Source organism: Tenrec ecaudatus, chromosome 12 (genome assembly GCF_050624435.1).
Source record: "Tenrec ecaudatus isolate mTenEca1 chromosome 12, mTenEca1.hap1, whole genome shotgun sequence".
NCBI lineage: Eukaryota > Metazoa > Chordata > Mammalia > Afrosoricida > Tenrecidae > Tenrec > Tenrec ecaudatus.
Genome location: NC_134541.1, coordinates 137,836,286 through 137,862,873, shown reverse-complemented (window position 1 = coordinate 137,862,873; position 26,588 = coordinate 137,836,286). Strand labels below are relative to the sequence as shown.

Genomic DNA, 26,588 nt, shown 5'->3' with positions numbered 1-26,588 from the left:
GGTGCGGTCAGTTTAGCGGCGGAGTTAGCACGGCTGGGGCTTCGGGACGCGCGGCGCGCGGCGGGCTAGCCCGAGGCCGGGCAGCGGGGCCTTCACCATGCCCGGGTTGGTGCTCTTTGGACGACGCTGGGCCATCGCCAGTGATGACCTGGTCTTCCCGGGGTTCTTCGAGCTGTTCCTGAGAGTGCTGTGGTAAGTGCGGGCGCTGGTCGGGCGGAGAGAGCGCGGGTCGTAGTGACCACGGGCGCATCTCGTCCGCCGCCGGCCGTGCACGCGCTTCTCAGGTGCTCGCCACCTCGCCGGGTAGTACTACCTCCCCTACTCTACCAACGGGAAACTGAGCCATCCCCATCCGGCGGTGGGCAGTGTGTCCAGGCGTCCTCCCTGCAGGACACGGTCCCCCATCCAAGGCGGCTCAGAGACCTGGCCGCGGGGGCCCGCCAGGACATCATTGACCACTAATGGGCAGTGCAGATAGGTTTGGAGTGTTTTACCCTTGTAAGCGTGAATCCCCTCAAAGTAGCTCCCTTTTGGGGGTCAGTGGGAAGTGGCATTTTATACAAGAATCTTGGTCAAAAGGGGGTACATTTCAGGACAGAAGTTCAAACACTTGTAGAATTCAGATTCCCTAGAACAGTAAAGGTTGGACAACCCCGAAACAGAAACTGAAATTATTATCCTCTTAAATCTTTTAAAACAAACAAACAGGGCATTTTGATGGATTGCTTTATCTTTGGTATTGTAACAGGGAACTGATGACTGGGTGGGGTTAGATAAAAGAGTTGTTTGTGGCCCACCAAAGATGGCATAACTCGCTAGTAATGCAAATAATGTATCTTGTCCATGTGGGGTGAGACTGCCAATAAGGTGTATGAGACCCTTGGCCATCCCAGAGGTCGACAGAGGAGACCACCAAGAAAGTATGTGGGAGCAGAGGGTATCCTTTGGACCCAAGGTCTTTGTGCTGAGAACAGCCCAGACCCAGGATATAGTGACAGTGAGAGAAAGAGAGGAGAGGGAGACAGAAACAGAGAGAAAGAGAGACTGACGGACAAAGAAAGTAAAAACGGGAGCTGGTGCAAAGTTGTGAGAAGCCGATTGCAGGAAGGTGCCTATAGCAGGTGTGCCTTTGGGCAGGAGGCTTGCTGGCAGCGTAGGATGCCTCTGGGCGCTTATTGGTGGAGCTGTGTGTAATATTTGCCTGGTCACGTCAGAGATCAGGTGCCCAGAAGGCCAAGTACAGGGAAAGGCCTGCCTGTGAGCTTGGCTGAGAACGTGAGTTGTTACCTGTGAATGTCCCAAAGTATGGTCTTTGAGTTGCTTGGTCAGTAAATACAGTGAATTCTTAAGCCCAGCAGAGGAGTGGAGCAGACGTGGGTGCAGATGGTGGCAGAACGTGTACAGAGGAAGTGTGCCTGGCTTCTGCTTCATGGAAGTCAGTCTTGGGCTGTTGATCTGGAGTCTCCTGGACTCTTGAGAGGACCAAGGTCAGTGGCCCCCACTCGGTGCCATTTTTACAGATGGGCTAGCTTTACTGGTAATGTGTGTCTGCCTTGAGTGAGTGCCCTGTTGATTTAAAGAACTGTCCGTGTGGAATCCAATGCCCAACAACGGCTCCAGAGGGGAGGTTGGATGTCAGCGGTCGGAAACCAAAGGGGGGACCATGAGCTTGTGTTGGTGGGGAAGAGCGGGTCGGGAGGGTTGTTTGTGCACCTTGAAGAAAGGCACCCAGGCCGCTGCGTTATTCATGTGGACTCACTGCATCACTGAAACGCCCTGTGTCCATTTCCAACAATACTTTTTTAGAAGTAGAATCTTGAGGGGCAAGAGTATAAAATAAAAACATGAACCAGTGACCAGCAGTCTCACGGTGCTTAGAAGCAGGTGCCGGGCAATTACCTCCCCGTTATTGTTCCTAGACCCAGAGCCATCACAGTATCACAAAATGGACACAAGCATTAAACAAAACCCACTCCTGGGCCTGCATCTTACTGGAATTCTGGCCAAGGGGCACGCCGTCCTGTCCTCAGCTTGCTTAGACACTTCGAGGGAGGGGTGGGGCCGAGCAACTCCAGTGGCCTAGAGACCCCTGCAAGCTGCCCACCGAGGCACCTCCTAGCACAGCTGGCGCCCCTTCTGCTTTATATGACGCCCACCTGGTCGGGGTGCCTGCCAAGTTGCTGTTGGTGTGCAGAAGTGGAAAGGGTCTCGTTAGCAGTTGAGCGTGTTGTCTGGCGGCATGCCGGGGGCGTATTTCTGAGTCACAGTGGGGCTCTATTCCAGTGGCCCAGGTCATCCTTGCTCAACTTCGCAGTAAAATACCCCTGGGTGCTGCAGGAGCGATGAGAGCATGTTCCAGAAGCATGGGGTCATAAGACACTTTCAGAAAGGAGAAAAGAAGGAGCCTGGCGCCCACTGCCCACTGCCCCAATGGCATCTTAATAGGAGGCCCCGCTCCAGTGAGAGGAGACGCCTACAAAACGCCAACGCCTTCAGAAGGGCCCGACTTCCTGGTCTGATCGACTGCACCTTCGGCACCCTTCACCCTTGGCAGCTGAGCGTCCCTGCCCCCACGGTTCGGTTTTCAGCCAAGTTGTATGCCTGTAGGTGGACTACCACCCCAGAGAGGGCTGCTCTCCTTAGAGATCAAAGCGCTGCATCTGGCTTGGGGGAGAGCCCGGCAGGGAGGGGGGGCGCAGGACAGGAAGGGAGGACGAATGGAAATGGGAAACACCTGGAGGAAGTGGACTACACCGTGGGCCTGCTGTCAGTTATTTAATGTGACTTTGCTGGCCTCTCTGTTTGTCACTCCCACCAAAGGACTGACTGTCATTTTCCTGATGGGTCTGGGTAAGAACCATGGGGGAAGGTGCAGATTTGGATTACAGGGATCAGCTGTGAGTGATTGTGAACACAGTTCATTGTGATGCCAGCCTGCTGGGTATGAAACGAGCCCTCGTGGGAGCAGGGAGGGGGTCTCACTCCAAGCCAGGAGAAGAGTCAGGAGGGGAGGGTACTCTTTAGACCCCAAGGTCCCTGTGCATTGAGCCTCCTTGGTTCAGGAGTCAGCTGTGACCCCAGAGGGGCAGAGCAGACTTCCCAGCCCGCACCCAAGTCCAGCTGAGTGCTCTGGGGCAGGAGGCTGGCTTGTGGAATGGGGATTCTCTGGACACTTAGCTGAGTTTACTGATCATGGAGTTAGGGTTACAACTGAGTGGCATGCCCTCTGGGCATTTATTAGTAGTCCTAAAAGAGTTTTGTAACATTGAGGCTGAGGACCAGAGAGGCCTGCCTGTGGGCATGGCAGAGATGAGACTGTGCTAGGTCTTGTCTCTTGTCAGAATTGTAACCTGTAAACTGCCCTTCTAAGCCCCCTCTCAAAGGCATCACTTGTGAGTTCGGTGTGGCCATTGTAATGAATTATTGAACCCAGCTAAGAAAGGAAGCGTGCTGGGTAGGAAGGCTGAGGTCAGGAAGGGTGAGTGAGGTTGGAGGGTGGGGATGCCATTGACCTCAGCGCATAGATATCAACCAGATGCCGATGTTCCTTTTCCTTCCCCTTGGGAAGTTAGGTAAGCGTCCTGGTGATCTATTGGTTTATGTATTGGCTGCTAACTACAAGGTCAGCAGTTCAGAGCCACTAGCCACTCCACGGGGGAAAGATGAGGCTTTCTGCTCCCATAAAGAGTTGTAGCCTTGGAAATCCACAGGGGCAGTTACACCTTGCCCTGTAGGATTGCTATGAGGTAGAATGGACTCGGGGGCAGGGGTTCAAGCAGGGAAATTAGAAATCAGACACACCCCCCCACCCCACATGTGAATGCATGTGCATTGTTGGATGGAAAACCAATCGCTCTGAATCCTTCCTCCCAGCTCACAATGGAAACAACACAGGTGCATTCTTCAGTTGTCGGGGTGCATCCGCTTGCTAGTGTCTTGAAGTGACACCCATTGGGCTCTGAGTAACGGTTTTCCCAGCGAATTCACATCCTGGTTGACAATTTCCTTCACCCTGGTTCTCACAGTGCACCAGCTCTCTCCTCTGGCACCTCCTTCTGGGGGGTTCTCTTTCCATTCTAGACCCCGTGTCGAGTCCTTGCTTTAGACCAGGCGCCTGCTCAAAGTGGGTGATATCACCCCTGGGGGAGAGGGGCGCTGGACGGCCCAGGAGACTGGCTGCCAAAGCAGGTACCTACATTCGATCCTGGGTGAAGGACTGAAGACAAATGTGTTTCATTGCCGGGGGCCCTAAAGTTGCTTAGTTGTTTTCTGTCCTGAAAAGGGGGCAGTGCCGCCTATCGCTGGCCTTTCAGTATCACCTGGCTTGACAGCACTGGATTCTCAGGTAGTAATGATAGCCGTTGTCTCCTGGACCAACCTGTCGTTTTGCTAAAGGTGACCTCAGGAAGGTCTGGGCTCAAGGTTTAGAGTTCTCGGGAGATCCATCATCTGGTAGGGGTGAGGGGCGTCCTTTGGCCTCAGGAGGTCTGGACATTTCCAGGATTTGAGTTCTCCCTATTTTGTTCCAGTTGCATCAGGAAAGTAGAGTTGCCCTTGAGAAACGTTCTCTTCCAGAGCGATGGGTGGGAATTGACTTTGGAAAATAAGGCTCCTAGACTTTCCTTGGAGCCCCGGTGCCATCGTGGTGACTCGCGGGGCTGTGATCTTCAAGGTCAGCAGTTCGAAACCTCCAGCCGCCCCTCGGGTGAAAGATGGGGCTTTCTGCTGCCATCAAGTGTTCCAGTCTGGGTGACCCACAGGGACAGTGCTACCCTGTCCTTCAGGGTCTCTGTGACTGGGCGTCACTCGATGGCAGTGAGTTGACAGTCCCCTTCTCTCCGACAGGTGGGTAGGCGTCTTGGCGCTGTACCTGCAGCACCGCAGGCAGCTGGACTGCATGGGCGGCACCCTGCTCAGCACTTACCTGGTCGTGCTTATGGTGCTCCTGACGGTGGTCATCTTCACCATGGCCGCCATCGTGCACGTCAGCATGAGAGGTAAAGAGAAAGGAAGGAGCTTCCGATTTCCCACCCGCTCGCTCCTGCTGGGGCAGTTTCGTGCCAGGTCCTGCACAGACCGAGAGATCCACCCACAGAGGGCAGACAGGCATCCAGTTGGGCCACCATCACACTAGTCAAGTTCCAAACGTTTCATCACCCCCAAAAAATTCCATGCCTCCCAACGGTCCTGCCTCATGTCCCTGGGCCACCACTGATAGAACTCCTGTCTCTCTAGATGTGTCTGTTCTGGACATTATGTCTGGGATCATTTGCCACGTGACCTTTTGGCCTGGATCCTTAAACTCAGCCTCATGTCTTCAAGGCTCAGCCAGGTTGTAGCACATCCCAGCACGACACTCCTTTTTGAGGGCTGAGTAATATTCTGCAGTCTGGCTAGACCACGGTTTGTTTACCCATTCCTCAGTTGAGAAGGGGCCCTAGTGTGCTCATACATTAGGCATTGGGCTGCTAACTATATGGCCGGCAGTTCAAACCCACCAGATGCTTCTCAGGAGAATGATGAGGCTGTCTGCCCTGGTGGAGAGTTACAGTCTTGGGAATCCTACACAGCAGCTGGAACCGTCTGGGTGGCAGTGGGTTGGGGTGTGGTTTTCACCAGTTTGGGTTGTCTCCACTTTCTGATATTATGAATCTGCTGGACACACTAGCATTCTTATACGGGTTATGTTTTCATTTCTCTTGGGTGTGTGTACACATTCCTAGGAGTGGAAGGCCTGGTTCATATGGTAAGTCTGCGTTTGAGACTTTGAAAAGCTGCCAGACTGTTAACTGACGGTTACACCACAGTACATTCTCACCGGCAGATTAGGGCGCCGGTGTCCCCAGGCCTTAATAAATGGGGAAGTGATTACAGCTGTCACGGATGTCAGCTTGTTTGGAAGCAGGAAAAACAAACAGCCTTCGCTCTGCACTGGGAAAATCCGCACAAGGCTCCTTTAAAGTGCTCGAAGGCCAAGCTGGCACTTTGAGACTAAGGTGCACCTGACTCAAGCCAGGGTGTTTTCAGTCTCCTCGTGTCCGTTCCAAAGCTGACCGTGAAGTGGAGAAGAGCGAAGGAGAATGGATGCCTCGGACTTGGAGTGTTGGCAAGGGACCGTCAAAGTTTTATGGGCTGCCAGCAGGACATGCAGGTCTGTGTGGGAAGGAGCCAGCAAGAGTGCTCCTTAGAAGTGGGGATGGTGAGACGCCGACACGTCCACAGAGGCGGCTGTGCAGACGCCCACGAGCTTCATTTTGCGTGGCTCGGAGTCACAGCGGGGGGAGTAAAGGTTGCTCCTCAAGACTCCCCCACCCACAGCACACCTGACTCGACGTGCCTCCCTTGGCCTAGCGGTTTTGTCTGCATTCCCCTGGTGCTTAATCTTCTGAGTGTTTATTGCTCTTGTGTTTATCTTTTTTTTTTTTTACTTTACCTTTTATTTTCAATTTCCTTTTCAACTTGTTCTTCCAAACTCATCAAACCAATTCCAACTCATAGCCACCCCGTAGGACAAAGTAGAACTACACTTTGGGTTTCTGGGACTGTAAATCTTTTTCTTTTCTTTAATAAATCATTTTATTGGGGACGTGTACAACTCATCTCACAATCCAGACACCCACCCATTGTGTCGAGCACATTTGTACATTTGTTGCCATCATCATTCTCAAAACATTTGCTTTCTACTTGAGCCCTTGGAATCAGCTCCTCGTTTCCCTCTGTCCGTCTTTCACCCTCCCTCCCTCACGAAACCATGATAATTTATAAATTATTATTATTTTTCCATGTCTGACAGCGTCCAGTGTCTCCCTTCACCCACTCTTCTGTTGTCCGTCCCCCAGGGAGGGGGTTCTACGTAGATCCTTGTAATCGGTTCCCCTTTTCTCCCCACCTCCCCTCCCCTCCTGGTATTGAGACTCTCATCACGGGTCCTGAGGGTTTGTCTTCTTTAGAGGGAGGCTGACTCAGACCCGTGGCCCAGTTGTTAACTGGGTTGTCGGCGGCCCTGTAGTCGTGGAGTTGTAGGGATCACAGTGATCCTGACTGCTTTCTGCTGGGTTGCTTTTCCCCACAATCACTGGCCTGAGAAGGCCTCACTGCAGACGCTGGGGATGGAGCAGGATTGGGCAGCGTTTCCTTCTGTTTTATGTCAGGGCTCTATGGTCGCTCGCAGGAGCCCTGGTTGCTCGGGGGACTACCCTCCCCCCCAGTGGTGTGACCCCGTCCACTGCTCTGAAGAAGAAAGATGAGGCTGTCGGCTCCCGTAAAGATTCAGAGTTTCAGAAACCCATGGAGGCAGCTCTGCCGTCTCCTGAGGTCCCTGTGAGCTAGACTTGACCGGATGGGTTGGTCGCCCTGGTTCAGGAGAGGGACAAGCATGCCGGTACACCCGTCAGTAGGCCCTCTTGTGTGTCACAGGCAGGGTCCTCCCCTCAGGGCCCCCGACACCACCCCCAGGTGGCTTTCTCTCTGCTGATCAGGAGGGAGTGTGGCGTAATCTAGATCCTGATCCTTCAAGACAGTGGACCAGTGGGAATAGTTGGCAGGAGCTGCTGGGACAGTTTCTGGGAGAAAAAGAACAGGCCTCTTGTGTCCTCTGCAAGAGCTGAGGCTCGACTGGGTCTCAGCATTGCCCCTGAGCATGGCCACTTGCGCTGGGGCTGGCCCAGGGACATCGTGGAAGTGGGATCAGGGCTGGGTGGCCTCTTGGTCTGGATTACTTAGCATCACCTCTTCGAGGCTCACTCCAGATGTAGCGTGTGCCAGCCTTTCATTCCTTTTGGGGGATGAGCAATAGTCCGTTGTGTGGGCGGACCAGCTGGTATCCATTCCTCAGTTGATCATGAAAACTGGTGGTACTGTGGGTCACTGGTTACTCGTTCAAAACGACCAGCTGGTATTCACGAGAAAGACAAGGCCATCTGGTCCCGTGAAAGTCTGCAACGGTGGGCACCTGAAGGGCAGTTCTGTGTGACTTTCTGGGCGAAGGACGAGTCTGGCTGCTCCAGTCGCAATTCCCAGCCTGGAAACCCACCGGGGCAGTTCTCTGCCCTGTAGGGTCCCTCGGAGCTGGAATAAGGAATCCTGGAGGTGTATCCCTTTTATCCCCCACCCTCTGCTCAGATCTCGGGGCAGTTGCGGATGCAGATGGGAAGAGCCAGTGCGCCCTGCCTTCTCCCCACAGTGAGGTGGCTCCTCCCCAGATGCTTGCCTCGCACCCCCACCCCCATGTGTGCAGCGCTCTGAAACCATCTGCAGAGCGAGAGCACCAGGGTGCTGCAGACACCTCCCAGCTACCGCCCCCCACTGTCACTCGACACATCCATCGACCACGTTCTGCCAAGTACAAGTCCGAGCAGCCAGCTGTGAGGGGTCTCTGCTTGTTGGGAGGAGCAGCAGGGCAGTGACAAGGCAGGGACGTTTGTGAGGAGTTTGCTGGGAGGCTGTGGAAAGTCTCTCCTCAAGGAAAGATCCAGAACTGGGCAGGACCCTTGTTCTTTGTCATTAACGCACGCATGCACGCTGAGGGCCTGGCGGGCATCCGGGAGAGTCCCAGGAGGGATGTTGGGCAGAAAGGTTCCTACTCTGGCTTCTCTGCTGCCGGTGGTGCCTGAGGAAGGGCGGCCAGGTGACTTCGGGAAGGCCATGTCCATCAGGAATGTGCTGTGTGCCTTAATTACAGGGTGTCCGGCTTCCCACCCCACCCACTCCTGGAGCCAGGTCACAGAGTGTCGACGCTTTGTCTCGAGTCTAAGGCTCGGTGAGAGGAACGGATGTTTTCTCTTAACTATGTAAATGTGTGAATGTGAACGAGAGAGAGAGATATGCAGGGGGCTGCTAACTGCAAGGTTGGCAGTTCAAAACCACCAGCTGATCCTCGAGAGAAAGACGGGGCTTTCTACTCCTCGTGAAGAGTTACAGCGTCGGAAACCCACAGGGCCAGTCCTTCCCGGCCGTGTAGGGTCACTGTGAGCCTGGAATGGGCTCGACGGCAGTGGTGTCCAAGTTTCCCTTGCTCTCTAGCTTGTGGTGCTAAATCCGAGAGTTGTCCCCAGCCATCATCCTTCCCGTGAAATTGTCTCCTTAAACCTCTGAGCCCTGTGAGCCAGCTGGTACTGGTGCCGCACGGTCGGCTCCATCAGCTGCAAGCTCTCTGGGGCCAAGATGTACACTGGACGTGAAAAAGGCCGACTCGTGTGAGGCCCCAACTTCCACAGCCGCCCCAGCAAATGCCGCCTGCTGCTGGCCCTGGGCTTCCGCCACAGGCTTTTCTGTGTTGAGTCTGACGGCATTCCCTCGCGTGGCTTACCACCTGCCGGAGTTGTAAGTCCTGGTGCTGCGGTGGCGTGGCAGGATCACCTCGTCCCGGATCCCCGCCCTTCAGGAAGCAGCACATCCACCCAGGCCTTGTGGTTCTTTCCAGCTGGCTGGCTTTTCCACCAAGAGCTCGGACCCAAAGCCGCTGCCACCAGGTCCATTAGCACTCTTCGTGGCCCTGCTGAGAGCCGGGATCCCCAGCCCTGCCTCCAGGCTGTAGCAGTGGCTCCTGCTTGACGCCACGCTGCTGGCCGCCCATGGGCAGCCACCACGGCCACGCCTCGTTTATACGTGGTACAAGAGGAAGGTCTGCGGCCACCCTGGCCCAAACAAGTCTCCCCGTCGCTGAGGCTGGTCCTGTCTCTGTCCAGTCTCTCCTCCTCTGTCTCCGTGCTGCGCCTGAGACACCACCACGCCCACGGGTCCTGACTGGCCTCGAGCCTGCTTGGCAGGGCATGCCTGCCCCTGTGCGGGTGCTCCTCCGCTCCTCTCTGTTTCCCTGGACCTGTAGTCCCAGCACGGTTGTTAACAGGGCCCCGCGGATGCTCACAAGTGTTACCCCACCCCCTGAGGAAGACCCCAACAGAGCTTCATCCCTGGGAAGCCTGAGAAACGAGCTGAGGCCTTTTCCCGCCCCGCTTCCTCCCTGGCGCATGGAGTGACTCAGGACTGGGTGAGGGGGAGACGGCGTCTCTGCCAGCTGGGCTGCTGCGGAAGGACGCCCGGCCACCGGGCCGGCCTGAGTGCTGTCTCTGTTCCAGGCACCATCTGCAACCCCGGGCCCCGGAAGTCGATGCCCAAGCTGCTCTACATCCGGCTGGCGCTCTTCCTGCCCGAGGTGGTCTGGGCGGCCGTGGGGGCCATCTGGGTTTCCCAGGGAGTCCAGTGCAACCGGACGGTCGTGATCGGCATCATCGCCACGGTAGTCGTCAGGTGAGCCCCTCTGTCTGCTCTGCGGGCCCTGCGCCTCGGCAAGGGCAGACCTCCCGGGAATCCCCCTCTGGCGGCGGTGGTCGGGGAAGGTGGACACCCTGAGCCAACGGGGACAGAGAGCTGCTCCTCTGAACGAGGGGCTTCGGAGAGCCCGTGGGCAGTCGGAGCCGAGGCCCAGCTCCCGGAAGCCTCCTGGTTGGTGAGGAGGAGCCCCGGTGACATCGTGGTCATGCGCTGGGCCACTCACTGCAAGGTTAGCAGATGGAAACCGCCTGCCGTGCCACGGGAGAAGGACGAGGCTCTCTGCGCCGTGCCGGGTGGCAGTCCTGTGGATCGCTGAGAGTTGGCACTGACGGCAGTGAGTTTGGTTTTCGCTTTGTTTCTGAGAAGGAATGCGCCTTCCACATGCCCTCGGTGTAAGAGAACCGCGAGGGAGCAAAGCCCACAGGTCTTTCCACGAAACCCAACTTTTTACAAGGGCCATTTGGATGTTCATAACATCACGTGTGGGCCATCCCCAGTTAGGGACTTGGACGCTAGCCTGCTGTCTTTGGTCAGCCATGGTATGGACTCACCCCGTGTGAGTCTGGTCGACTAGAGAAACCAATTCATGGAAACACATATGGGTATAAGAAAGCTTTAGCTACAAGAGCAGTTGAGCATTGAGGAAACATCCCAGCCCAGTCCAGATCAAGTCCATAAATCCGAGATTAGCCCATATGTCCTATACCAGTCTGTAAAGTCCTCTCCACACTCACACAGCACATGCAATGACGCCGAATGCAGGAAGATCACCGGCCAGTGGGTGGGAAGTCTTGAGGATCCAGTGGCGTTGTAAACATCTCAGTGCTGGCAGGTGTCTCCACGTGGCTTCTCTGGCTCCAGAGGTCCGGCTCCATCAGCCTCTCTCCATGTGTCTTCTCCACAGGGATGTCTCAGTGACATCGGAGTCAGCCTTGTCAGTAGAGTCTCCAAGGAAGTAAGCTGAGAGAGAGAGTCTCCTGCCTCCAAGGAGGAAATAAAAACAGGGGAGTTCCCAGAATCCGCAGGAGAAGGCCATGCCCACCTTGAGGCCACATTGGCTATCTCCTGATTGACAGACTAGACACCACCCCTACACTCTTAATCCTCAGGTTGACACCAGATTATGTAACTACCACACACCCCTACTGTGGTGGCTGGAGCTGCTTGTCTCTGGGAGCCCTGCGTGACGATGGCTGGTATTGATGACTCTTCAGGCCGAGCAGGGGCTGGGCATTCCCCACCCCTGCCACACACAAAGACCAACACAGCGGGTGAGGCCAGGTGTAGCGTCAGGAGTCGGCCGTGACAGGGACCCGGCTCGGGGGTGGCAGGGGTCTAGCCCTGCGTTATAGGAAGGAGATTCAAGTTCCCCTGCACCCTGGGCTGGCAGAGCCACCCGTCCGCAGTCCCTACCCTGACACTGGAGCCAGGGTGCCTCCAGGCCACTGGCAGTTGGTAAGCTCAGCCGGCCCAGGCCACCGCAGGAAGTGACATCGCCACCAAGGGAGTTGCGCTCAAGGTTGGGTTTCCGTGCGTGAAATAGCGGTGCCGACGATGCTGGGCTGTGGTCAGGTTTGGGGAGCATGCCGAGAGCCTCGGTCAGGTGGTGAGAAGGACCGACGCGGGACACAGGCCCAGAGTGAGCAGGGCTGTGGGGAGAAAGGCGCCCTGCCACTAGCTTGACGCAGGGCACCCACAGACATTCCATGCGTGAGCAAGGCGGAATCCGGGAAGCTCGGGGAGACGAGGCTGGGCTGCAGGTGTCAGGCTGAAGAGAGCCCTCGGAGTGCCTTGCGCCCGCACGGCCCCCTTTTCTCTTGTGGGCCTTGGCGCTCTGGCTCTGCTCTTGGTTGGCCCTTGGTAGTCTTGGGCTGGTGAGGAACTTTCCAGAAGGAAGGACTGGCTTGCTTTAGCCAGGTCCTGGGCTATAGGTTCTCAAACTTATCTTAACTACTATCCTGCCTTTCAGATAATAAATTACTCTCTCCCTCCTCCCCTGCAAGCATCATCCTGGGGGTGGGAGCTGGATATGTAAAAGTAAAAATACCCTTTTGCCCTCCTATATCTTTCCATCGTTCAGTCACGTCGAGCAGAATTGTAGAATTGCCTCCACAGTTTCCAAGCATTCTTTTTCTTCCTTGGCAACTTAATGTATTTTTAGAAGGTCCCGGTTTTCTATTTTGTCTTCTGTCATGTGGGTATTATGTTTAGTAGTGTATTTGTGCCTTGTATGGGACTCTTAAGTTTTTCCCAATTTTTTCCTTGATGACGCTTACTATTCTAGGGTTTATATTTAAGTCTTTAATCCACCTTGAGTTAATTTTTGTACGTGGTGTGAGGAACGGGTCCTCTCATTCTTTTGCAGGTGGGGGCCTAATTTTTCAAGCACCATTTATTCAAAAGGCTAGTTCCTCCTCCCCCTATAGACAGACAGACAGACTTGGGTCCAGTTGTCACCGTGGCCCAGGACAGAGTGCAGGTGTCTGCTTTCTGCAGCCGCCCTGGATTGGTCCAGTGACCGTGGGGGCCAGGATGGCCCACTCTGGGAGACCCTGGTTTAGGGCGTTGGGGCCCCCCTGGGGGGCTGGCCCGCCCACCTCCAGTGCCCTCGCTTCTGGGGGACCCTGGTCTAGGGTGTTGGTGACCCCCCGCGGGGGGGGGCCGGCCCGCCCGCCTCCAGCCCGCCCTCACTCTGTTTGGCAGCTGGATCATCATCGTCTCCACGACGGTGACCATCTTCGTAGTCTTTGACCCTCTGGGAGGGAAGATGGGGCCCGGCCCGGGCCCCCTGCACAGCCAAGACTCCAGCCAGCTGCTGAGCGGCCTCCGGACAGCTGCCACCAGCCTGTGGGAGACGCGGGTGAAGCTGCTGTGCTGCTGCGTGGGCGAGGACGAGCACACGCGGGCGGCTTTCTCGAGTACGGCAGAGCTTTTGTCAACCTACTTCTCAGTAAGCCGCGGGGTCTGGTGTGGCGCTCCCCCACTGCCTGTCTCCCTGCACGCACGCCTGCTGTCTGGGCCACCTCCCACCCCCTGTTAACTGGAAGCCGCTTGGGGGGCCGAGGGAGGTGCTTTGCCAGGGACGGGCCCTCTGGGGGGGACTTCTGGGAGGGACTGTTTCAGGCCTACCCCTCCGGTCAAGGGCATCTAGCCTTGATGCTTGGTCACCCCACTGCCAAGAACAAGGTAATGCAACCTGCGTAGTAGGTTCGGCTGCCAACCCCCAGGTCCGAAGTTCTACCCCACTGACTGCTCTGTGGCAGAAGGATGAGGCAGTGGGCAGTTCTGCCCTGGCCTGTAGGTTCACCGTGAGTCAGAATTGACATCCCGGCAGAGGGTTGGGTTTGGCTTTTCTTTTGGTGGGTTTGTTGGAGAGGGAGAGCGGGTTTTTTGGTGGGTTTGTTGGAGGGGGAGAGCGGGTTTTTTGGTGGGTTTGTTGGAGGGGGAGAGCGGGTTTTTTGTTGCTGTTGTTTTTAAGCTCAACGTGTGTGTAGGAGTCCTGCTAAGAACAGTAATTTTTTAAAATACCCTTATTCACATGTGTGCATCTCTCTGTCTGAACTTTATAAGGGAATTCTCGGGGACCCGCTAGCAGTTCCTTCTAGGTGTCATGACCACCCCTTGTGGTCTCCCACCCAGGACACTGACCTGGTGCCCAGTGACATCGCAGCGGGCCTCACCCTCCTCCATCAGCAGCAGGACAACATCCGAAACACACAGGAGCCCAACGAGGTCATCAGCCACATCCCAGGCTCCTCGCAGGTAAGCCCCGTCCTGGGTCCCTGGTGTGTGGTGTGTCGACTCCCAAGGGAGACAGACTGCCAACCAGCCGTGTCAGCGGCACTGGGACCAGAGTCTCATGTGACTCCTGTTGGGTGCAGTGGGTCACCTGTCAGGTGGGGCACCATCCCCTCACCTGAAGTGCAGGTCAGGGCGCACCTGCCCGCCCCCTAAACCACAGCATCCTCTTTTTGGAAGTTGGCAGTCGGGAGATGCACATCAGAAAACCTCTCCTGGGGGGCGCCCAGGTCCCTGGTGTGTGGATCTTCTTCCCTGGGCGCTCAGGAGCTGACTAGCTCTGATACAGACTCTGCTGGTTTGGGAAGAGAAAAATTGCTCGCCAGCCGCCTTGTTCAGACGCCCCAGTCTGGAGTCTGCGAGCTTTGTCCCGCACGCCACCACCAGGGCAGGGTGGCCGCTCGTTTTCCCAGGAGTCAGAGAGCATCGCTGCCTCTGCGCTCCGCCCACCCCTGCAACAGCAGGAGGCCTCGCCGGCTGCCCCTTCGAAATCTGCACGGAGGTGTGTCCCCGAGGCGGAAGTCGTAATACAGCCGTCGCTCTGGAATGATGTCGGCAAGGTGCCATCAAGCCCCGACCAACTCATAGCGACCCTGTGAATAACAGGAGACGAAGTCTGGCCACCCTCACTTCCAGGAATAGGGTGCCCAAAACACAAAGGGGCCCTGGTGGTGGAGTGGGACATTCATTGGGCTGCTAGCCGAAAGGGCAGCGGTTCAAGCCCACTAGCCACTCCTCAGGAGGAGGAGGTGTCCTGCCCCAGAGAGCTGCCAGGGTCATTCTGCGCTGCCCCATGGGGTCGCCGTGAGCCGGAGCTGACTGGGAGGCCGTGGGTTGCAGAGAAACACGAAGCTCTGCTCTCTCTCGTCCAGGAAGCGGATCTGGACGCACAGCTGGAGAACTGTCGCCACTACATGCAGTTTGCGGCGGCTGCCTACGGCTGGCCGCTCTACATCTACAGGAACCCGTTCACGGGGCTCTGCAAGGTCGGCGGCGACTGGTAGGTGGCCAGTCAGCAGCACTGGCCTGCCTTCGAGGCGTGGCCCGCTAGGGCAACCCCGTGTCCTTGCCCACCACGCCTGCTTTCGAGAGCAGCAGCAGCAGCACTTTCTGTGTTGAGGTATTTTGGGCACAAGGAACTCTCCCTCCCACACATCCCTTTCTCCAGAATCAGGGGCGGTGACTCATTTTGGTCACATACGCCCGGGCAACCTCACTCCAGCCGCCGCCCTCACCCCAGAGCCATTGGAGCACTGTGGCTGACCTCTTAGCCCTTTATCTGTTGCAGCTTCAGCGAGGGTTTTGTGGCGCTGGGCCATCCTTGCATAAACAGAGGGCAATTAGGAAAGTTAGGACCGTTCGTATTGGTGGTTAGCTGTGTCCAGTGGGTGTGCACCTTTCCCCTGTGGCCCCAGGACCGTCCTTTGTAGCAATTGTCCCATTGACCCAGGCTCTCACATCGCACCAAGCTGTCCCCCAGTGGGCTCCTTGCACCTGGAGCAGGCCTGCAGCCTGGCGCTCTCTCTCAGTCCTGGCACCTGGAAGTCCACAGCCCACACGTTTTGTGGGGTGTCCCCAGTCTGTGTGTTTGAATCGAGTTAGGCAGGCAATCAATCACATCAGGAGCCACCCACCCATTTGTTCTGCTGGTGGCGACGGTGGAGAATTGTAACCACTGAATGAAGCTATGAATCCACATTGGCCAGTGGGTGATGATTGTCCGTCTGCTGGGTTTCTCCAGAAGGGGAGCTCTGTCTCTCCCCTTTGGGAATAAGAAGTCATCTCTGGGGGGAGACTTCAAGGGTCGTCTGAAGTTCCTGTTTCTCCTCCAGCTCTCACCCAGTCCCCAGACCACGTCCTGCAGAGGAAGCACAGTGTCTGCTGGGGGAGGGGTGGGGCTCGAACTGGTACAACAACCCTTAGCCGCCGCCCCCCCCCCCCTTTTCAGCTGCAGAAGCCAAACCACTGAGTATGACTTGGTGGGGGGTGAACAGCTCCACTGCCACTTTGGCTCCATCCTGCAGACGACAGGGCTGCAGTACCGGGACTTCATCCACGTCAGCTTCCATGACAAGGTACCCACCGGGGTGGGGGTGGGGGTGGGGGGTGCTTCTCCAGTCTGCTGAGAGTCAGACCAGACTTCCTAGGAAGCCACTGCAGTTCCGATGACAGTTGTGAGTCGCGTCCCCAGAAAAGCGCATACATGCGCGCGCACAGACCCCAGGGTTTACTTATGACGTAGGGGTTTATGGAGCCTTTGGAAGCCCAAGCCGATCCAGGCTTAACATAAGATAGAGCAAACACCAGGGAGGAGGCCGCTGGGCCACTTGGCCTAACAGAGATCACAAAGGTAATGTGATCTATCCTGCTGTGGTGGGTGGCAGCTGAGGGCCATCTAAGATGTGACTACTCGTCCCTCCGTGTCTGGAGGAAGGAGGAGTGAAGGAAAGCCAAGAGTACGCAGAGAATGAGTCCCAAGGCCAACACCGAAGGACTAGGCAGAAGGGCCAGCCACCGCTGCTCACCGCTTTCACTGGGGCCACAGAACGGCAGGAAAAGTAGAATACAGTTCACAGCCACGAAAAAGAACTGACTTGCTGCTCTGATAGAGACAGGTGGACCCCCACCCTGCTCCCCAAGATTGCAGCCTGAACACACCCCAGACACCTGGTCCTGGAGATCGCCCTTCAACCACACAGCAGGCAGCCTTAGAAATCCAGGCACAGTAGCACAGCCGAGGCATGGGCTTCTCAGAACAGTGAACCGGGCCGGACCAAAAGGGCAGCATTTACACCCAAAAGCAAAGCTCAGACGGCAAGAGGCAGGGGTAAAAGAGGGCAAAAGGATAGGGGGAGGGGGGAGCCTGCTGCCCCACTGGGGGATGTCCCACTAACGTTACGAAGTGAAATGCGTCCAAATTGTTGAAAACCAAATTGCTCTGTAAACGTTCACCTCAATTAAAAAATAGAGAAGAGCAATGTTCTGTCAGAGATCCCCCCAGTCCCCCACCAGCCTGGACAGCCCGGAAGACCACAGCAAGTAAGCGTTCGGTGTGACTCCACACAGGCTTCTGGTCGAGGGGTCTGGTTTGTGGGTCTGTCCATTGGCAGGCTGCACACCTGGGTGGGTGCGGGGTCACCTGGGCAAGTGGAGGGCCAGCGGGAGCCAGATTCCACTCCGGTGGTCGGTCTTCATAGCGGCACATTTGAGAGCCCCGCCGACCTCCAGCTGTGCTCCCCGACAGACTCCTGGGGGGGATACACTGGTCAGGCTCTGGAGGCAGCTCAGGCATTCTTAAACTCCCAGGCAATTCCAGCGCGCAGGCACAGGGTGCCCTGACCCACAACGTCCAGCCCAGCAGCTCTCTGACAACCGTGGCCAGCAGCACCCAAGGAGCCCCCACCCTGAGTCCAGTGGAGTCAGAGTATCTGGGTCAGGTGTCCTCAGTGGGCCCGGCCCTCACTGGATGGTGGTGGAGGGAAGAGATTTGGTCCCAGAAATGCATCTGTCCTGAGGCCCCTTCACGGAGCCGCCACGCAATTTAGTGGTGTGACAGCGTCTCCCACGGAAGAGGAGGGCATGGGGGTCAGCAGTCTCTGCTTGTCCCAGCTAAGTGACTTTTGCCATGCCTGAGTAACATCAGCCGCTTAGCAACTGCTCACCACAAGCCGGACGCCTTCTCCCCGCAGACTGCACCAGCCCGCAGGGCCTGTGAACTGTGACCCCTGCAGAGACACAGAGGCAGAGAGCTGGGGGTGTGGGCTCCAGGTGGCAGCAGGAGAGGGTTCAGCCAGGGTCAGCTTCATAACACCTGATGGTCATCTGGGAGGCCACCAGGAGTTGGGACAGGCATCCACTAGGCCAGCTAAGAGGTCCCCAGTGGGTGCCTGTGCAAGACTGACTGGCACTTCTGCACCCCGCCTATGGTCACCGAGCTGCTGCTGCTGCCTCCCGGGGCCCTCGTGTCAGAGAGAACTAGCCCCATCACCTCTCTGCCAGTGTCTGACTCTGGGAAGTCAGTCACCAGGCCTCTCTTCGGAGGTACCTCTGGGTAGACTTGAACCTCCAACCTTTCGATCTGCAGTTGAGGGAGCTCACGGCTTGCACCCCCACCCCATCCCTACTTGGGGTGTATATGGAGGAAGTGACTGGGGAAGGTTCTGGTGGCTTGACCTTGAGCATGATGAGGCTGACCCCGGCCCCCAAGGGTCACAGGTGGTACCCAGTAGCTGCTAGATTAGGTGGAGGTTCGCATTTCAGATTGTCTGCATTCAACAGTCCCAAACACCAATCCAAGCCTCCATGCCTCCCCCCCCCACCCGCTCCCTGATCAGCCCCCATCCCTGTGCACCCATTACCCAACTCCCCGCTGCCCTCCAGAGTCTCCCCCTTGTGCTTGTTTTGTTTCCCTCTCTGGAGCTCTCCTGTGACATTGATACTTTGGTGACTGGCTAGCGGCCCTCAGCCTCACGGCCCATCGTCAGGAGGCGCTTCCTGATTCCGGCACTGTCTTCTCAAGCCCCATCGTGTGTGCGGACCAGGGTTTTTCTACCCACTCTTCCGCCGACGGGCATGCAGGCTGCTTGCGTCTTCCTGTTGCTGTGAACTGTGCTGCCGTGTGCGTGGTGTGCCCGTGTCTGTCCGTGCTGTCCTCTTCCTGATAGAGGGCCGTTCGTTCTCTTTTTTGACAGTTGAGTCTGGGCCCTGTGAGCACGTTCATTTTGAGTTTCCAGGCAGTTACCAGTGAGCCTGGGGGGGCGGAGGGGAGCGCTTTATTGGTGGGAGCATGCTTTCTCTGTTCAGGCCTCAGGCCCGTGTCTCTGCCCCGCAGGTCTATGAGCTCCCCTTCCTCGTGGCTCTGGACCACAGGAAAGAATCGGTCGTGGTTGCCGTGAGAGGAACCATGTCTCTCCAGGTAATGGGCTGGGTGCCCCAGGAGACCAGGAGTCCCGGTGGGTGGGAAATTGCTGGGAGGAAACAAGAAGAAATCTCTTGGGGAACAGACTGAGTCGCTGGCACGGGAGCATGAGGGCCATGTTGAGGCTGTGAAACGGGAAGTGAATCCAGGGTTGAAAAACTCCCCAACTATAAAAAGATCGGCAACATTGCTCTTCTTCTTGGGGAAAGGTCGGGAATGTGGACAGCGGCAGGCTTGGCTCCCAGCAGCAGAATCCCTAGAGGACACATGCCCTCGTACCCCCCAACTCCCCAGCCCCTCACCTAGGTGACCCCCTTCCCTCCAGCTTTCTGTACTCAAAGACACAGATACCCAGGGCTGTGGAGTCTCTCTGCCTCTGTGGCCTGTATGGGGCCCAGTGTACCTGCTGGGGGATCTCCCTCGTTGGCCCTGCAGGTCCCCACATGACCACTCCTTGTTCCAGTGAGAGTCGCCCTTTATCAGTCCCACACCCACACCAAACTGCCCTGATCCCTTCTGAAATCACCTTGTCTTCCCGCATGGAAGCGTCCATGGATGACTCTGGGCTTCACTTCATGAGCTTCCTTGTCTGCCCCACATCCCCAACCCTTAGTCTGGCATTCAAGGCTGAGTCAGGGGCTGTGTGAGCACTGGCGTGCATGCTTCAAGGGAGGCCTCAGCGTGTCCTGGCCAGCCGGGGTCTTCCCACAGTTCAGGCCTGGTCCAGAGCTGGCCATGTCTCAGCCTCTGGAAGCAAGGTTCCACCACACAGCTGTCTGACCTGGAAGACCCATCCCTGTGGATCTCAAGTGCCATTGGGGCAGGTTCTCCCCCTCTGCTGGGTGTGGTCACCGCTCCCCACCTGGCCTGCCTGGGTGATGGCCTCACAGTGATCTCTCACAGGACATCCTCACCGACCTGTCCGCCGAGAGCGAGATCCTCGACCTGGGACTTGAGATGCAAGACTGCTTCGCACACAAGGTAGAGGCTCTGGGAATGGTCTGGAATGTTCTGTGAAGGGGAAACTTGGGGCCAGGGGCTTCTAGCTCCAACACCCCACCCAGCCCACTCGTCAGTAGTGCTGAGCCCACTGGGCTTTGGGGCTATGTGCTGAGGGGGAGAGAGGAAGGCAGCGTGAGGCTGGACACGGAAGACCCTGCTGTGGCTCAGAAAGTAAGCTTTACTCCCTGTTCACTAGCAAAGCATTGTCCTGGTGGAAGAGAGATCGGTGAGTGCCCAACAGCCCCCTCCCACCCTCCTTGGAGGCCGGCGCTCCGTGGGCGTGGGCGGCACCACCCCCGGGGTCTAGTTTCATTGTGACTGGGCTGTGTGCCTCAGAGGAACAGAAAGCTGCAGCGAGTCACACCCAAAGACTGAGCTCACTCCTGGGGAAGCTTCCAGAAGCCAAAGAGGGGCCGGCGGGGCCTTTCCTTCGCTGTATGCACATCTCCGATTGTGCCCTTGAAACCCAGGCATGAACTACTTCCATGGTGAGAGGTTTTTCAATAAAATATCTCATTGAAAAGTGAAGAATTTTCCAGAAAGAAGGGGCCCTGCCAGCGACGGACCCTGTCCTGCCTGGTCATGGTCAAGGAACAAGCCAAGATGTAGGTCCTTTTTCTCTCACCGGTTAAAGCTTGGTCATCCCAGGAGAGTTACCTGTGACCCTTAGCTGTCTTTTTGTGGTGTAGTTCATAAGTGTTACTGGGTGCCCTCAGGAACCCTGGTGGCACGGTGCTTAAGCACTTGTCTGCAAACTGCACACTCAGGTGGGCCAGGCCCACCCGTGGCCCCCCTGGGGAGGTGAGGCAGGCCGATTCCCTGCAGATGGACAGCCCACAAAGCGGGCAGGGCGGCAGGTCTCCCTGTCCTGCAGATCGCTGTGAGTCCAGATCTGGGTGCACATGTATGAAGAAACACAAAGGGCATCCTGAAATGCGTTTGCCTTGATGGTAAGAAGCCCAGGTGGCACCGTGGTTGAGTACCCAGCTGTGAACTGGAAGGTCAACTGTTCAAACCCGTGTGCCACCCTGAGGGAAAGAGTTGAGGCTGTCTGCTCTTTCTACAGGGTCACTGTGAGTCGGGACAGTCTGAACGGCAGTCGGTCCAGTGTTGGTGTCAGTGGGTGCTTGCTCGGGGAGCCCCAGTGCCCAGCAGGGGTGGCTGCACTGCCATTCTGGGCTTGTTGCTCGATGCACAACTGTTTCAACGGAAGGAAACACCGCCTGGACGTGAGCCATGCGCACAGTGGTTCCTGTGCTTGAGCCCACGGTTGCAGCCACTGTGCCACTCCGTTTTATCAAAGGCCTTCCTCTCCTCACCGCCCTCGGCTTTACCTTCTCCAGGGATTTGCCTCCTTAATAGACACTTAAAAAGCCAAACTCACTGCCATCAAGTCCATTCTGATCCTTAGTGACCCTGTGGACAGAGTGGTGGAACTACCTTTGCGGGTTTCCAAGGCCGTATACATCCTTGCAGGTGAAGAAAGCCTCATTTTTCTCCAGCAGAGGAGCTAGTGGTTTTGAACTGCTGACTTTTCAGTTAGCAGCTCAACTCAACCCACTATGCCGCTGAGGCTCCTTGGTAGATGACGGTATGGTTTAAACGTGACTGGTTGCATTGGGGTGGCCCAGAACGGAGCCAAGGCCTCCGTGACTCTGTCTCCTGAGTTGTGGGCGAACCCGCCTTGCCTGGTGACTGATGGCTGTCTCTGTCCTCGTGTTCAGGGGATTTCTCAAGCCGCCCGGTACGTCTACCGGCGCCTCATGGATGACGGGATCCTGAGCCAGGCCTTCAGTGTCGCCCCCGTGAGTCTCTCTTTACTTGTGTCTTGTTGCATCTTCTCTAACCAGCAGGGTCCCACGGTCACCCTCTCTGTCCCGTAGGAGTACCGCCTGGTCCTGGTTGGGCACAGCCTGGGGGCTGGTGCCGCCGCGTTGCTGGCCCTCATGCTCAGGAGAGCCTACCCGCAAGTCCACTGCTACGCCTTCTCCCCTCCCCGGGGGCTGCTCAGGTCAGGGTCCTCCGGGAGGAGCAGGCTGGGGAGGGGCCCGGGAGTCCGTTTTCTTACACAGTTAAAGCCACCTGTTTCTCTTCCGGTCCTGCACGCTAGATCCTGGACTGTGGTAGGTCGTCTTCTGCCTGGTGGTTAAAAGTCACGTGTGTCTACAGTGGTTACACGTTGGGTTGCTAACCGTACGGTCAGTAGTTCAAACCCACTAGCTGCCCCGTGGGAGAACGACGAGGCTTCCACTCCCGCAGCGTGCTGGTCTCGGTCTCGGGAACCCGCAGGAGCAGCTCTTCTCTGCCCTAGAGGGCGGAGATAGGCAACACCCACCCGATGGCAGAGAGCTTGGGTTCTGAGTTTATCCGTCACAATGTGGGAACAACACCAAGTGCAGACACCCCCCGCCCTCCAGAAACCCCTCCTGTTGGGCTGGCGGGGTGTCTCAGCTGCTCTGAGGCCCCCTTCCCTTGTTCCTAGCATTTGCCTTTTTGTCACGTGTTCTCGAGGCTGGCCGGAATTCTGGGCTTGGCCTATTACAGACTCCAGGGTCTTGTAATGCACTCCGCTGTTTGCCGCCTGAAGGGTGGGGTTTCCTAGGAAAAGGGAGTTTGGGGCTTCCTAGGAAAAGGGCGTTCTGGCCGAGCTGGGATTTCTCAGTTGGCCACCTTGGTCCATGGTGGCGGAGTCAGCAGTTGGAAAAACTCCCCAGCCACTCCCTGAGAGAAAGATGAGGCTTTCTGCTCTGTAGCACTAGCAACCCACAGGGGCAGCTCCCCTCTGTCCCAGAGGGTCAGAGGGCAGCTGTGGGCTGCGTGTGGTGTGGGCGTGGGGTCATGGCATGTCAGTCTTGCAACATCTCACCAGGGGGCACAGGGTGCCCGTGGTCTCTGCAGTTGACAGCTAACCATGTTCACTCGGCCACCTCTATTCATTCAGCTGCAAGATGGTGATGTTCTCTTTGTACCTGCCGCTGGCCAGTCAGCTGAGGGACCCCTAGGAAAAGAGGAGCTTCCACAGGGTGGGCCCGAGGAGAATGCGTGGGCTGGAACCCTCCCCTAGTTGAACTGTGCGGAAGGACCTGGGGCCCCTCTAGTCGCCAGAGGTGGGTGGGCACTGCTGCCGCCGTTCATGCCTTGCTTTATGCAACCATGAGGTGTTTGGGGAAAGCTCAGCACCCCAGTCCTGATCTGGAGTTGGCTGCGTCTCTAAGGAGCGCTGGCTCCAGGGCAGCTTCAGGACGGCACCAGGGCTTGTTTTGCACCTGCTCCAGGGAGAAAGGCATCCCACATTCACATAGGTGCGTCCACCTGAAGCCCAAGGGCAGGGTTTTTTAGTTAGTCCCCAAGCGTGTACTTGAACTCACTGTAGGTGAGAGGAGGCTGTCTGCTCAAGAGACGATGTCTCAGAAGCCCCCAGGCAGCCCTGCACTGCCCTAAGGGTCGAGATGAGTCAGGATAGACGGGGGAGTTTTGGTTTATCTACTAAAGGGGTGTGTGTGTGTGTGTGTGTGTGTGTGTTCATTCACATCCTTAGTTACTTGTAATTCTCTGTCCATCAGCATAGTTTCGGACAGCGTCCTCTTGTTGTCCATTCTGATGCAGAGTGACTGTCTTGTGCGCAAGTGCCAGGGGTTTTGCAGGATGTGACCTTGGGAAGCAGGTGGTCAGGCCTGTCTGCTGATGCCCTGCATGGGGCTGCTTCAGACTGTGTAGTGGTTGAGTGCTCAGTAGTTTGAGAGGTTTAGGGTGGTGGTTTTCTTGTAATTTGTTTTCTTCTTAGTACTTATTCATGCTCAGAAACTCAAGCTCACTATTATTGAATCGACTGCCTCAAGGTAGCCCTCTAGGACAGCGCAGAGTCACCCCTGTGGGTGAAAATCTTCATGGGAGCAGAAAGCCCCATCTTTCTCCCATGGGGCAGCTGGTGGTTTCGAACCGCTGACTCTTGGTTAGCAGCCCAACTCTCGACCTGCTGTGCCACCAGGACCCTACATTCCTGTATTCCGGGATGGTCAGAGTCCGGTGGTTTCAGAGTCACCTCAGACAACTCTCTCCTGGGCTTGGTTCACAGCCGCCATGACATTTGTCCATTGCCTGTGGCTGTGGCTTGACTGCCTGCCTGCCTGAGGCTGGCCATGCCGTGGACAGCCTGTGGCATGGCCCTCTGACCTCCTTGAGAGACATTCCTGGAAGGAGACTTGCTGGGTCAAGACCCGTGGGTGCTCGGTCTGCCCTCTGGGCTCTCTGAGGCGGGCAGTGCTGGGGTGGTGGTGTTGCTGGAATGCGGTCACACGCCCCTCGCTGAAGATCCCTCACCTGCAGGGCTCGGGGTTCAGACTGGGCTTGCCTACTAACGGTTCCTCCCTCTTTCTGGGATTTCAGCAAGTCCCTGTACGAGTACTCCAAGAGTTTCACCGTGTCGCTTGTCCTGGGCAAGGACGTGATTCCCAGGTGCGTATGCGCCCACGCCGGTGGGGGTCTGCGTGCGTCCCGAGCCTGGGTCTCACCCACTCTCTCTCACCAGGTTAAGTGTGACCAACATGGAGGATCTGAAGAGGAGTGTCCTTCGCGTGATTGCACACTGCAACAAGCCCAAGGTGCCTGGGGCCTGTGAAGGGGCCGTGGGTGGGGCTTGTTCTCCTTCATAGCCTAAGGTGGGAGGGGTCCTGTGAAGAGGGGGGCCATGGAAGGGAATGGATGGCATTGTCTTCACTTGCAAACAGCAGGCTCCTGTGAGGGTCCTGTGGGCATGAACGGGTCCTATGACTTCATTCATAGCCTCTCGGGCTCCTGCCAGGGAGCATTGCTGGGTGGGTGTAGAAAGTGGGCAGGGGTTGTCTCACTTAAAGCCGCCAAGGGCCCTGCGAAGGGGCGAGTGAACGGGGACTGGTCTTTGTGTAGCCTCAGCTCCAGGGCAGTTTATGGGGCTCCTTCAAGCTCTCCTCCCCGCCCACCGGCACAGGTCTCTTGTCTCAAACAGACAGGAAGTGCCCTGTGGGATCTGCTTCCTGCCCTGTGCCCATACTTCCCCAGAGCTTCAGAACTAAGGTTGCCAAACACAGACTTCAGGGGCTCGGGGTCTGCAATGAGGAGGCGCCCTAGCGGCCCAGTAGCACACCAGTTGGTCTGCTGACCCAGGCTGGTGTGGTTCAAACCCTGGGGAGAAAGGCTTTCTGCTCCCGGAGATTCACAGCAGTTCTACTTGTCCTCTGGGGCCCCTGGGACTCAGTGACAAGGCCTTTTCGGTTTGTATTTGCCCGCGCCCCCCGCCAAATCTGGATGCTTTGGTTTTGAGAGAGCAGAAGAGGTAGGACAGCTGTGCAAATGGTGACCACACCCAGCTGGCCCCAGAGGCGGCCAGTCCACTCCACTGAAAACCCTCTAGGGCAGTTCTGCCCCTACAAACAGGAGCCGGGCGGACTCATGGCCTCTGGTCCAGGAGCCACCGAGTCAGGGCCCAGGTAGCTGGGTGGCTGTGAAGGAGGCAGTCCCTGAAGGCCTGCTGGCGGTGGCTGGGAAAGCCTTCCACAGTAACCAGTCTCTGCCTGTGGGTTCCACCCTCAGTACAAGATCCTCCTGCATGGGTGCTGGTACGAGCTCTTTGGAGGGAACCCTGATAACTCTCCGACTGAGCTGGACGGGGGGCACCAGGCCAACCTGACACAGCCACTCCTCGGCGAGCAGAGCCTGCTGACACAAGGGTCCCCAGCCTACAGCGACGACTCCCCGACCAAGTACCCGCCCCTGTACCCTCCGGGCAGGATCATCCACCTGCAGGAAGAGGGCCCCTCAAGCAGGTTAGTGCGCCTGATACCTGGGCCCTGGGCCCCACCCGCCCCCACCCCAGCTGACTTCGGCCTCCCCTCCCGGCCCCCAGGTGGCTTTGCTACTGTCCCTCGGCTCAGTACAGCGCCAGGTGGTCCCACGAAGCCGAGTTCAGCAGGATCCTCATCGGCCCCAAGATGCTGACTGACCACATGCCAGACATCCTGATGCGTGCGCTGGACCGCTTGGTGGCTGACAGAGCGGCCTGCGTTTCCTGCCCAGCCCAGGGGGCCTCCCCGGAGGAGGAGGTGTAGCCCTTGCTCCCACGGCTGCCACAGGAACTCAACACGCTTGGCTCTGTGCTCACGCTTGGCTCTGCTCACGCTTGGCTCTGTGCTCACACTGAGTCTGTGGTGCCCGTTGGTATATGGCTCCAGCCACGGGGCCTGGAGGGAACCACGTCGGGGATGGGACTCCGGGGGCCTGAGGTCAAAAGCCCTGAATCACCTCCCTGTTGACCACGGTCCCAGCCCTGAGGAGCAACCCAACCCTCAGCAACCCTGGCTGACCGGGGCAGAGGCTGCCCTCCCTCTACAGGCAGCACGTTCCGGCCACGCAGCAGACACCTGTGGATGGTGAGGCAAGCTGAAGCCACATTCCCTTCGGAGCCAAGTCTCATTTGGGGTGACACCCAGGCTCGGCCCTTGTCCACACCCGAGCAGGCCAGCTCTTCCTGAGGGTGGGCGTGGTTTCGTTCTCAGTGGTGCCGGCGCTTGGGTGGGCCAGTGGATCTGGAGGAAGTTCAGTAAATAAAGCACCTAGTCACGCC

General features: G+C 57.2%; 1 protein-coding gene across 2 annotated transcripts; it reads left to right on the top strand.

The window, feature by feature from the left end:
* DAGLB (diacylglycerol lipase beta) lies at positions 1-26,588 on the top strand. 2 transcript variants are annotated; one of them, XM_075527534.1, is made up of 15 exons: positions 1-192; positions 4,846-4,997; positions 10,077-10,248; positions 12,976-13,222; positions 13,912-14,034; positions 14,943-15,070; positions 16,019-16,145; positions 18,902-18,985; positions 19,892-19,969; positions 21,715-21,795; positions 21,874-22,001; positions 24,377-24,445; positions 24,519-24,591; positions 25,559-25,791; positions 25,872-26,588. In XM_075527534.1, the coding sequence occupies exons 1-15, from the start codon at positions 98-100 to the stop codon at positions 26,071-26,073; spliced, it is 1,992 nt and encodes a 663-aa protein (XP_075383649.1). In that variant the 5' UTR covers positions 1-97; the 3' UTR covers positions 26,074-26,588. The 2 variants fall into 2 exon arrangements, with proteins under 2 accessions (XP_075383649.1, XP_075383650.1); XM_075527535.1 differs by lacking the exons at positions 12,976-13,222; positions 14,943-15,070.